The following is a 13,633-nucleotide window of genomic DNA, read 5'->3' on the forward strand; positions in this document are numbered from 1 at the left end:
TTCCAAAATAGGGGTCTTTAAAAGACACAATACAATAGCAATATCCCTTCATACATCGTTCGAACTAAAGTACTAAGTAAATTTTGTTACAATTTAAAATTTTATTTTGTGTAGGTTTTATTGATTGGGTCTGTTAGTGGAATAATTAGACCCAATTTTAATGATACCCCTACAAATTACGTTAGAAATTTCCAAGCCTTCGTTTGTCTACTAGGAAAATGTTATTTATTTATAAAAGTAAGGATATGTTCCTCGCTCGGCTCGACACTCTTGTTATTATTTTTTTTATTTTTTGTACAGTCGCAGGCTGAGGATATATCTCGGTTGGCAAATCTGACTGATACTTTTTTACTTGTTTTTTATTTAAAACTCAACATTTTGGTTTTACAATTTTTCATAATTTTTCAGTGCAAAAATGCTAAATTTCCTTTGCCCGTTATGGTGTGGATATATGGCGGAGGTTTTCAAATGGGTGAAGCAACAAAAGATCTTTATGATCCCGACTATTTTATGATGAAGGATGTTATTTTGGTAACATTTAACTACCGACTTGGAGTTTTTGGTAAGAACAGTCTTTTTACCATAGATAAATAAGTCTCTAACATTTCTGTTCTCTTTTAGGATTTCTGTCCTTTGATGATCCACAACTGAATATACCAGGTAATGCTGGTATTAAAGACCAAGTTCTAGCATTAAAATGGGTCAAGGAAAATATACACAATTTTAATGGAGATCCCGATAATATAACAGTTTTTGGTGAAAGTGCTGGTGCTGTTTCGGCTCACATGCTAATGCTGTCGCCACAAGCCAAGGGTTTGTTTCACAAAGCCATCTTGCAGTCGGGTTCGGCATTTTGTCCATGGGGCTTAACCAACAAACATGATTGGGGATATAAATTAGCCTGCCATTTGGGCTACGAAGGAGACAATAATGATGCAGATGTGTATAACTTCCTCATAAAAAAGAAAACCAAACAACTTACCACAAAATTGAGAGATCTTTTGACGGACACTGATATTTTAGAAAATAATTTATTCTGTGCTTTTGTACCCGTGGTGGAAGCATATGCACGTGAAGATAGTGTACTTACAAAATCACCTGAGGAATTGCTTGCCACTGCTTGGGGCAATTCAATACCCGTTATTATAGGTGGTAATTCAAATGAGGGTCTCTTTTACTATTACTATCTCTTGGAATATAAGGATTTATATGAAAGATCACCGAATGTGAAACATTTTTTGCCGGATGACATAAACAACAATTTAAGCTATAAAGACGTAGAAGACATGTCCAACAAGCTGCATCAAGTATATTTTAAGGGTGCAATCCCTAACGTTGAAGAAGAACTTTTCACCTATCTCGACCTAATGGGCCACAGAGCTTTCTGGTATCCCATATATCGAGCCATTCAGTCACGTTTGAAATATGCACGCAGAACTACAACTCATTGTTATTTCTTTGATTTTGTTTCGCGCAAAGCTAATATGTCACGCATGTTATTCTGTCCCGATTCCAGTGCCAAAGGTGCTGGCCACGGCGATGAGGTCTGTTATTTATTCAGGAATATTCTTTCGAAAACTATTCTGTCTTCGTATGATGAATTGGAATGTTTGAGAAAAATGATTGGTATGTGGTTTAATTTTGCATTGAATTCAAATCCAAATTGTTCTCGTATTGGTCCAAATATTTGGGAGACTTTAGAGCACGGATCCAATGATGTTAATTGTTTAATTATATCTGATAACATTTGTATGGATCAACTTCCCATTCAGAGGCAAATGGAATGTTGGTCAGATTTGTATACCAAAGAATAAATTATTTATTAACAAAATATGTAGTATAAAATATATTTTAAATAAATTTAATTATAAGAATTAACGTGTTTTATTTGAAAGATCATCATTAAATATGTTAAAAACAAGTAAGGAAGTATCAGTCAGCTGTGCTGACCACTTACTAAAAAACAACAAAACTAAACCAAACACAATAACCATTTATTAAGGAAGTATTGACATATTCCGAAAAAAATGTATCGTTGTAAATTTGGCCGGTCGAACAACCTACTGAATAAATCAAAACGATGCGAGAGAAGCCCTTAAACTTCACTTTATCCGAATTTTGTGTGGGAGGTATCCGAAGGAGTGGACCGACATATTCCATACTCCAACCTGATACATGACTGGATGAAATAATACGATGTGCAAAGTTTGCAACAATCAGAAAGAATAATCTTGCGGATTTGCCATTTTTGTTGGTGCCGTCAAGCTTTCTTGGAGCATTTAGGCCAATATCTCAGGAAGTATGGCCTTGTGCATAAAACAAATTGTACCGTCGTAGAGGAACCCGCAAGTAAAACTTACTGAAAAAAATTCAAAACGATCATTGAGAAGCTCCTAAACTTCACTTTATCCGAATTTTGTGTGGGAGGTATCCGAAAAGATGGACCGATACACTCCATATTCCAACCTAATACATGACTAGATGAAATAATACGATGTGCAAAGTCTGCACCATTCAGAAACTTCCTGCGAGAATTATCTTGCGTATTTGCCATTTTGGTTGGTGCCGTCAGGGTTTCTTGGAGCTTTCAGGACAATATCTCAGTATGTATGGACTTGCGCAAGAAAAAAATTGTGCCGTCGTAAAGGGAGCCGCAAGCACAAGATACTGAAAAAAATTTCAAAACGATCCGAGGGGAGCTCTTAAACTTCACTTTATCCGAATTAAACTTTATAAATATAATATCACTCCTCTCAGTAAAGTGACATTCAAACTTACCTTCGGTGAAGTCTGCTTTCAATTGCGCACAATTGCTCATCAAATTCTGCACAAAGAAGTACTCGATATTTGATGGAGTTCATCTTCCACGACAACGTGGAGACCGGGATCCATCATACTTCTCTTTGAACATTTGCTGCCAGCGTCTATCATTTACGTGGTACCTACGTTTGTTGTATAGGCAACAATTATCATTGATCTCCACAATTTGAACTCATCTAACCCACTCTGGAGTTCTTTGGCGATTGTTTGAGTTTCCGTTTCTTTTAATCAGGGCGCAGCCAACTTAATATAATAAATTCATTTTTGAGGACCGATAGCCTTGTTGATTCCTGACTGACATGGGGTAGGATTCCAATGCCCTCAGCGGAAAGCTGGTGGGACATCCTTGTGTGACGGCAGCTTTGAGCTTTCGATGCCTGTTGGTTATGCTTCCTCATGCTTTCTTATGTTATGCTTCCGTGCCACTTTCGAAACAACCTGGTATCGCTGAGATGGTAAGATTGGTATCAGCACTAGCCGGTAACCCTCCCCTAGAAAAAACAGCCTACTATGAAAAAACGAACGAAAAGAAAAACAAACCCCTCTAAAGTTGACGAACCCCGCAAACGTTTTAAGGACCATGATCTGCGAATCTCCATCTGGGATGTTCGCACTCTTTATAGAGAAGGTGCAGTCTTCGCATTGGCAGACGTACTTGAAAAGTACAAGGCCGATATTACCGCCATACAGGAAATACGATGGATTGGGAAAGGCGTCACAACAACACCTAAAGGTGACGCACTGTATTATAGCTGCCATGACGTAAAGCATGAGTTTGGTTGCGGATTCGTAGTTAGTCGGAGGCTAAAACATCTGGTATCAAGCTTCACCCCAGTGAATGAAAGACTTGCTGCAATTCTAATAAAAGCTAAATTCTTCAACATCAGCTTTATTTGCGCTCATGCTCCCACTGAAGAAAAGGACGAACAGACCAAAGATATATATTACGAGCGCTTAGAAGAAATATATGACCGTTGGAGAATATCTGGAGAATATCTTTGGCCCAACAGTCGGGAAATTCAGTCTCCACAGTGAAACATCTGACAATGGTATGAGACTGATAGACTTTGCAGCTGCAAAAAACATGGTAGTTAGCAGTACCAGATTTAATCATCTCGATATTCATAGGGGCACCTGGCTGTTTCCAGATCAGAAAACAAGAAATTAAATTGATCACGTTGTGATAGATGGAAGACATTCATCGAGCGTGTTGGATGTACGGTCGTTCCGAGGCGCAAACATTGATTCGGACCACTACCTTGTTGCAGCAAAGGTACGCACCCGCGTAAACGTAGCAATCAAAGTACGAACAGACACAACACGAAAGTTAGACATCGGTAAGCTGCAATCACAACAGATAGCCACAGCATATTCCACTCAACTAGCCAAATTGCTTAATCAAAGCACTCCTCATCCCGATAACATATCAGCGCAATGGCAAAGCATTGCCCAATTCATGCAAACAGCCGCAAAATCCATTATTGGATACCAGAGACCTCCACCAAGGAAACCATGGTATGATCAGGAGTGTCGTGCTGCCACCGAAGAGAAAAATGCGGTATATAGGGCTACTTTACAATCCGTAGCAACGTGTAGCACACGAGAGGGATACAGGGAGAAAAGGAGAGAGGAGAAACGTCTTTTCCGTAGGAAAAAGAGAGAGATGGAAAAGCGGAAGTGTGAAAAAATCGAGATGTACAGGAGCCAGAATGAAGTCCGAAAATTCTACCAAAGAGTCAAGCATCAAACTGATGGCTTTGGTACAGGCACATCCTCCTGTAGAGACCAGCAAGTAATTTGGTAACTAATACAGATAGTGTACTCAGGATATGGAAAGAACATTTTTCAAATCTGTTGGTATCCAATAGCAGCGAAGACGACGAAGATACCACAGTCCCAATCCCAGAAGATGGTATTGAATGTATACCGCCCAGCCAAGATGAGGTAAAGACAGCGATAAATCGGCTGAAGGATAATAAGGCAGCAGGAGCCGATAGCTTACCAGCCGAGCTGTTCACAACCGGAGGCGACACGCTGATAAGGTGTATTCATCAGCTAGTTAGCACCATCTGGCAGGAAGAACGAGTACCCGACGATTGGAACCTGAGTATCCTGTGTCCCGTCCACAAGAAGGGAGATAAGACTGTATGCTCTAACTATAGGGGCATAAGTGTACTCCCTATTGCCTACAAGATCGTGTCAGGGATATTGTGCGAACGACTAAAGCCTATGGTCAACGAGATAATTGGACCATACTAATGCTGCTTTAGACCTGGCAGGTCAACCATTGACCAGAGGCAAATCCTGGAGAAGACCCAATAGATGCAGATCGACAACTACCACCTTCTTGTCGATTATAAAGCAGCCTTCGACAGCCCGCTGCGTTCAAAGGTATTCCAAACCATGTCTGAATTTGGTATCCCCGCAAAGCTCATCCGGCTTTGTAAAATGACTTTAACTGACACGAGGTCCTCAGTTAAAATAGGAAAGAACCTCTCCGAAGAGTTTGGTACCAAAAGAGGTTTGAGACAAGAAGACAAACTTTCGTGTGAAAGGAAAAGGTTATACGAGAGGCAAACGTCAAAAAAGTGGCACAATCTACACCAATAGTCACATGTTACTTGCTTGCTTATTACTTGATATATACATCATGGGCCGATCAGTAAAAGAAGTAACTGATACCTTTATGAAGGTCGAAGGAGAATCTGCTAAAGTGGGTCTGGCGGTAAACGGTGAGAAGACCAAGTTGATGGTGTCGACGCGCAATGCGTCCATTGAGCTCGGACCGACTGTGGAAGTTGGTTGCTATAATATTGAGGTATTAAAAGACTTCGTCTACCTCGGCACCTCCGTAAACGCAACAAACGACATCAGTTGTGAAATAAAAAGGAGAACTGTATTGGCCAACAGATGCTACTTTGGTTTAAGTAAGCAGTTTAAAAACAAAGCCACATCTCGTCAAACAAAAATAACGCTCTACAAAACACTGATACTACCCGTGCTGATGTATGGCTCCGAAGCCTGGGTACTTGCGCAAGCAGACATGGCAGTGATTGGTGTGTTTAAGAGAAAAATGCTTCGAAAGATCTACGGACCAATCTGCGTTGACGGTGAATATCGACGTCGCATGAACCACGAGCTGTATCTGCTATACAACGACATCAATATAGTTAAACGTATCGAGATGCAGCGATTGCGTGGCTAGGTCATATCATAAGAATGAGCGATGATGAACGCGCTAAAAAGGCGTATAAATACGGACCGCTTGGTGGTGCACGCAGAATTGGCAGGCCAAGGAATAGATGGCGCAAACAAGTGGATGATGAGATGAAAAGGCGCGGTATTCCAGAGTGCGAAGCAACAAATAGAGAGAAATGGAGATCTTTTCTTAGTTCGGCCTGTGGAACAAATGTTCTGTAATGGGCCAGCTAAGTAAGTACATAAGTATAAATTGGGAATACATAGTGAGGTTGGTGCTTTAAATAATTGGACTCAGGAGGTGATTCCATGTATATCCCTAAAAGGAACTATGGGTCTATCGCGTTTCCTTTTGTATATTACGTACAAATGCACAAAGACATAATATCCCTTACCACAATGTGGTGTTGGGTGTATAAATAAAATTTCATTTTTGCACAAAAATATAATTTCCAAGTGGTTACTGCGTGACTTTTCAATATTTAAATGAAATAAACTCATTATTAAGATCATTCATTCTTGATACAGGAAAACATTGTGGGAAAGAAAATCTAAAAAGTTACCCTAACGGTACCATACTAAAATGCCTATTAGATAGAAAATGTATCCTTTATTAGAAGTTTGTCCGAAAGAAAAATTAAAAGAAACGAAACAAAAAAAATCACTTTTATCAAGAAATATTTATATTTTGTTTAAAAAATAAACAATTGTCTAGAGTATTGAAGCTGCACAGCTAATTTTTAACAAATTTTAATAGTAACAATGAACTTGCCGTATTAATAAAAAACTTCTCTTAATTAATTCAACTAAAATAATTCGTCATTTTAGAGTGTACCAATAAAAAACGATATTGTTTTATCTTTCTGTCAAAAATGCTAATATAACCCGTTGTAGATATGTGCACATTCATTCATACATATTAAAATTAGAAAAATACTCAACTTTCTACTTGTATTTGGTTTGGATAAACAATAAACGTTATTTAAGACAAAACGCATGCAAAGTCTGGTTATTTTAAAATCATGAGAAGAAATTCACACTTTTTTCACTTGATAGAACTTACCCAAATAACACGTTGTATCAGGAAATGAGTCGAGTGGGTTGCTGTTCAAATAATTTGCACTAAAAAGTTTTAATATCTTCTTAACACTAAATGTTTTTCTTGAAATTCTCAGATGCGATTTTTGCATTTTAAAAAATGTTGCTTCTTTATAATAGTCATGATGAATCCCAGCAACATATGGAGGACATACGTCACAAAACAAAAAACGCAAACCCCTTTAATTTTTCGCAATATTAACTACAATACCAATTAAACATTTATTTTTAGAAAATGTATTTTATATATTGAAAATAATATGCGATAAACACGTACATCACAAATTAAAAGCAAAACATGTGTTTTATTTTCTACATTCATTTATAGCAATTATGAATAACATTTCACAATAAAACCGATATTATATCCAATAATTACAGCTGTGAAATAGCAACTATAATTGTATGGTATTAATTAGACAAATTAAAAGTACACGTATTCAGAGTACTCGCATGTACGTACTTACATTGTAAGTGTAATGCAAAATTATTATCCGTTAGTTGATATCTTCTCCATGAAAAGTAAATATTCTTCAGAAAAGTGGTCGGTCATACAAGCGATTTTATTGCGAAAAAAAAAAACAAATCAAATTATTTTTATTAAAAGTTCAAATAATACGAATAAATTAAATTAAAAGTAAAGAATTCATTAACAAAATTTTACACATATTTTCTTCTGAGTGCGGATGAAAAATTTTGAACAAAAATCGTGGATGCATTCAAATCGGTATAAAACAGTTTGGTTGATGACTCAATTTTATTAAAAAATAGTGTAACAAAACCTATAACTAATTCTCTATGGAAAAAAGGAAAAGCATCTGAAACAGCGGAAGACAACCTGACACATAAAGTACAAAAAAAAAAACTTGTAAAACTTTTCAAATTTATAAAGGAAAAATAGTAGAAATTTTGTAAATAATGGATCCTTGCAGGTTCTTGAACATATCAAAAATTGTTTCTTATTAAGGCGAAGGCCATTTATAGTGATATTTAATTAATTCTCTTTCGAGTTGAGCTGTAAGGCCTTTAGATATACATTGAAAAATTAGGAGTCTACCGAAGTCCCACGCATTCAACCATTACACTACTTTTCACGGGTGGTAAAGCCGATCTTCAGGTGTATTAGGATGTTGTTGTGGCAGACGAAGGCAATGCTTGGAAACTAGTATATATCACACTTCATTAGATAAATGTATATGCGAAATTATGTCAGTTAATTGAAACTCCAAACTTTTCCTATAGTCTTGCTTGGTAATCCCATTTTTCAATGTTCACATTTGTGACTAGATGTGTATATTTCTTGCATGTCATACTTAAAGATATTACAAGACACAAAGTCCATTTCCTGCGATAATTTTGTCAAAATTTTCTTAAATTACAAATAATATTCAATGTGCCGGATACTCCCTGGAGAGTTATTGTTGTGAACTCTAGTCATTTTAGTTGGTGGCCGTAGTATTTCCTCATCTCAGGAAGTATAGGACTTACCTCAAAACAACAGGACCACAAGGGGACCATTTTTGGGGAGGTACAAAAATGGGCAGAAGAAATGAAATTGTGATCTTTTTCGATAGTTGACGTAGGGGTTCTAATATAAATGGGTGTATTATTAGATTATTCATATGGGACAACCTTTTGTCAGCAATCCCGAACGGCGCACAGTGGTTCAGAATAGTTTTTTTCCTGGTCAAAACTCTATAATTGGTCATAAAGCTCGACTCTAACGATAAGTTAATTAATATTAATATTAAAAATGATCTTCGCCCTAATAAGCAATATTTTCAAATAAAAATCAGCTTGAGCCCTTGAAAAACACATGAAAAAAGTGTTGTCACAACGTGTTAGCATTCAGAAACAAACTCATAACTTTCAAAGACTACGCTAAGCGTTTGTCATGAAATCCATACAATGCACGTTTTGAGACAAAAAATCACAGGGTCAAGCTAGACCTTCAAAATTTCGTGCAGATGTTTATAATCGGCCTAGAAGCTAATCTGCCAAATTTGGTTGATATCGGTTCATATATAGATATAGCTCTCATATATATGTTCGCCCGATTTCGAGTAATTGATGGACCAAACACGAAAATTCTGTCCAATTATGATGATATTTGTAATATGTTGCGGAATTCGGACTGGAAATAAGTTTGCCAAGTTATTTTGAAATCGGTTCAGATTTGGATATAGCTCCTATATATTTTCGCCCGATTTGAAGTATTTCGTGCAACAAACACGCAATTTCTGTCCAATTTCGAAGAAATTTGAAACGTGTGACAGTATTTGGTCTAGAAATATGTTTGCTAAATTATATTGAAATTGGTTCAGATTTGGATATAGGTCCCATATATATTTTCACCCGATTTTAAGTATTTGGTGCAACAAACACGCAAATTCTGTCCAATTTCGATGAAATTTAAAATGTGTGACGAAATTACGTCTAGAAAAAAAGTATGCCAAATTATATCGAAATCGGTTCAGATTTGGATATAGCTCCCATATATATTTTCACCCGATTTTAGGTATTTCGCGCAGCAATCACGCTATATATGTCCAATTGTGATGAAATTTAAAGTTTGTGACGGAATTTGGTCTAGAAAACATTATTGAGACATCATATTGAAATCGGTTCAGATTTGAGTATATCGTTCATAAATTTTCTCTGTCGAAGTTAATTGTTTTCTCAATTTAGTTGGTTGATACCGAACTTCCTTGAGAACATAGTTTAAATATTTTTCTTTTGACAAATTGGCCGAAACAGAGGCGGCATGAATCAAGGGTTTGGTACTGTTGCCGTGTTCATAGCAGACTTCCGAAGCAAGTTTTCTTCCTTCACTATAATCCACATTAGGGCGCCCTCTCTTCTTTTTATCATTACCTTGTTCTAGCGTAAATACTGTGTCGCCAGCTAACCATAAGCTTTCAATTTGTAATACACGACTTTTTGACCTCCAATTTTTTATCCATTTTTGGTTAAGGCGTGCACAAATATTATAAATTAGCTTTTTAACTTCCATCATGAAGTTGTCTTTGACACCTCGATTAAATTTTGCAGAAATCCATTCTATAAGGAGTTTAGGTTTTCGCTGATTTTCCAACCAAAAATTAAAAATATCCAAGTTTTTAAGTTTTACGAAATCTGGAAGTTGATAATTTTTTTATTCGCAAGTATACGCAAAAATTCTTTTCAAAATCTGTTAGCCGACATTGTCACCTTTCACCAGATACATATTTTTACGATAAAGCACCCTGAAGTCGAAAGTTCTACTCCAAAGAACACATGGACGATACCACAGACTACATCAAAAACCATCACTTACTGACACAAAAAATTATTGACCACATCTAATATTACATTTACACTTTTAATAATAATCTTAATTTACATACCATTACCCGTATTTTCCATTTTTAAAAAATAGATAATATCAACAGATCAGGTTTTGGCGCCAAAATACTTAAATTGTTTAATTACGACTGAATGTCAGAAATAAACGGAATCATAATTATGACATCTTTGACAGCTTGGCATGTCGCCGTGGGTCGTTGCCAGATTGTAATTTTTTGGTTTTGGAGGTTTGAAAGTGTTAAGAATATAATTCCGCTATTATTTGATTTCAATCGCTGACTTGAAAAAATGACTTTTTGCCTCAAAAACCTGCCATTGGCCCCATCGTGCAATGATTGAAGAAATATTCAGCGTTGTAAAAAACAAATTGCATTTGAAATAGGAAAAGTTTGATGATAACGAAGCCGCTCCACAGCCGATATGTGTGATGGGCCTCTAGCAAAGGCGAAACATGCATGTCACATAGTGGTGGTTGTGTGGGTTCGAATCTTCGGCTTTCCTTATTCACTTGCATCATTGGTCATTATGCTCGACTCTAACGAGAAATTAATTAAAACTCTATAACTTTTCCACCGATAGAGATATTTTCATAATTATTTTGTTCGACTGATAACACAGTCAGCTTTCCAATGCATCAAAAATATCATTCAGTCTAGTAGTTGCGGAGGAATTCAAGGTGAAAGTTAACATTTTGAGCTTTTTACATATTTTGCATCAAAACAGGAGTGCTTTTATGTTGCAATCTGTTTAAAAAGGTCAAACGTTAATACATAAACCAAGAAAATACAAAACTTAAAAAATAAAAAAAATAAAATTTTGTATAAAATATATTTTCGAAGAATTTAAAATTTGTTCAAAAATAAAAAAAATCCTTGGGTATGCATAAAGCTCATATATTTAAAAAATGTCCAGTTGTGTAAAAGTGCTATAATTAATTTGGGAAACGGTATGAATATGAATAAATTTAAAAAAAGTCTTAACGGAGAGTACGGGAATTGTACAAAACTATATACATGGGATGAAAGAGGACACTCTGCGAAAACCAAACTCTGTTCAATGCTGTTTCCTAATATTTTTAGTCAACTAAAAATGGAATTTCACTCAAATTTAGTACCTGTTGAAAAATAAAATAGCTCGCTACATGTAAACGCTACCGTAACCTTTAAACAACAATGGACACAATATCTGTTGTAGTTTCCTATAAAAAGCTTTTTCTCTCTGCAGAAATTTGCAAAAATAAGTATTTTTCAAAACTGTCGTCTTTAGGAGCACGCCACGTCCACATCTTCCAATATTTTGACCTAACTTTTTGGTGTCCTTAGTTTCAATATTTTTATTATCGAATCCCATAAATAATAAACCAAAACATTATCAAGATAGGACGACATTTAGGTATCGTCCTTAGTGGCCGATTTGAAGTAAGTTTAAGTTGTAGTCATATTTTTTGTTTTATTTCATTGGCATTTGACACTTAAAGTTCTGAGTTGATATTAGGTTTGTCTTTTTACTTACAAAATGTTGCTGAAACATATTTTTCAGCAACTTTTTCTTTATACAACTGTCAGTTTTAGAAACATTATTAATAATTACAAAGACATATATACAACAAGATAAGACATTTTGTTTGCTATCATTCTTCAGTGAATGGCTTTTGAATTTAACATAATGTTATATTACGATATGGTGATATAACATTTTTTTTTTTCTTTTATACATTTTTACGTATTTAACCGAATTTACCGATCCAATTGACATAGAATTATTCTTGAATAGATCCTTGAATTCATAAATTTCATTTCTGATACCATTACATGAAATGTTCCTCCTTGGCTGCGATTTTGAATTAACTGCAACCTGTTAAGGGTAATGTTTCTATACAAAGTTTCGTAAGCATTTTTTGTTGCATGCATTTTGTCTAGTCTTAGTTGTATTTATGTCTTTGATAATTATTACAAATTATCGAGTACGCAGACAGGCATAATAGCTGTGTCTTTTTACGTGATAATTAGTAATAATTATTACTAATGTTGCAGATTTTGACAGTTGTATAAAGGAGAATTTGCTGAAAAAAATGTTTCAGCAACATTTAGTAAGTAAAAAGACACCCCTAATATACTTGCGGAAAGTTCCTTGCAGAATGTTGTAATTTGGGTCCACATTAGTATATAGCCCTCATTAAAACCATACGCCCGACTTAAAGAGTTTTTAATTCAATAGTCACATTTATCAATGCAATTAGTTTTTGTGGTTGGTTGGGACCATAAAGCGTCAGGGACCAAATATTGATAATACTCGTACGGGAAAGAATTTTTTTTTTTGTTAACAGTTGGTTCCATTATTGCCACGTTTTTAGGGACATTGACCTAATTATCTCGAACTCAGTGACACTTTCGTATTTGTCATTGAACATAGAAGCTTTGTTCCAGAACTAAAAACTTTTTACAATTTGTACAACTTTTGAACTTTTTTGCGAAAATGCGTTCCCGTACTCCAAGTTGCAAAATGTTCACTTCCAGCTGGATGGCATTCCCTTTAGATCTTTCCGTCATCTGATTGGTCTGCACGCCGACTTTTCTACGATTTTTCCGTTCCCGTACTTTTGGGAAAAATGTGACTGTGGAACTCATTTTCGACAGTTTGCTCTTTGGACCCTTTTATCATTAAAAAAGTACGAGAACGAATCTATAATGTTAAAAGCAGAATGACCTTTAATTTGATATACAATACAGGCAAATAGCTTTAGCCGTTCCAGATATATAGGTCGCCGTTCCATAGATAGCAAAAAAACTCGAGATTTTCAAAACTTCGTGGGATCAATCGCACGTGTTAAAATCTTCCAAATGTGGTTAAACTGTTGCAATCTTAAAATCCAATAAAATAAAACATTCACCGGGTTGCTGCCAAAAAGAAATCCGAAATCGAGATTTCCCTTTGAGATAAAACCACTATACTGTATATGGCCTTAACATACGTATACACATACGTATCAGGAAAAATGTCTAAAATTGTCTTTTCCATTTCAAAAAAATCAAAAAAAAATTTGATGCTACATCAATGATTTTTGGTACATAGATTAAGAAAAAAATCAGCATTCCAAATCTGTTTTCGTTACTAACTTTGATCGTTGCGCGCAAAAGATATGACCGTTTTAATTATGATAATTAGAAAACAT

The 13,633-nt window shown here is 35.6% G+C and overlaps 3 protein-coding genes across 10 annotated transcripts in view; 2 read left to right on the forward strand and 1 right to left on the reverse strand.

Annotated features, from left to right (window-relative positions):
• Positions 1 to 1,874, forward strand: part of LOC141391349 (uncharacterized) — a 39,851-nt gene extending 37,977 nt beyond the window's left edge. The window contains exons 6-7 of the mRNA XM_073964257.1: positions 409 to 562; positions 622 to 1,874. Coding sequence (XP_073820358.1) covers positions 409 to 562; positions 622 to 1,814 — 1,347 coding nt within the window. The 3' untranslated portion in view covers positions 1,815 to 1,874. The remainder of the gene's footprint in view (positions 1 to 408; positions 563 to 621) is intronic.
• alpha-Est2 (alpha-Esterase-2) overlaps positions 1 to 7,409 on the reverse strand; it is a 120,005-nt gene extending 112,596 nt beyond the window's left edge. Inside the window, exon 1 of the mRNA XM_073964470.1 lies at positions 7,082 to 7,409. The gene's annotated coding sequence lies outside the window, so the exon portion shown is untranslated. The remainder of the gene's footprint in view (positions 1 to 7,081) is intronic.
• A 195-nt stretch (positions 7,410 to 7,604) lies between these two features.
• LOC141391616 (esterase B1-like) overlaps positions 7,605 to 13,633 on the forward strand; it is a 51,030-nt gene continuing 45,001 nt past the window's right edge. For 5 of the 8 annotated variants that reach the window (XM_073964465.1, XM_073964460.1, XM_073964466.1 and 2 more), the window contains exon 1: positions 7,619 to 7,843. The gene's annotated coding sequence lies outside the window, so the exon portion shown is untranslated. Of the gene's footprint in view, positions 7,967 to 13,633 lie in introns of all 8 variants that reach the window. The other 3 variants (XM_073964469.1, XM_073964463.1, XM_073964461.1) reach the window with 3 other exon arrangements.

Source organism: Musca autumnalis, unplaced genomic scaffold (assembly GCF_047663935.1).
Source record: "Musca autumnalis isolate F117 unplaced genomic scaffold, ASM4766393v1 scaffold_1, whole genome shotgun sequence".
NCBI classification, from domain to species: Eukaryota; Metazoa; Arthropoda; class Insecta; order Diptera; family Muscidae; genus Musca; species Musca autumnalis.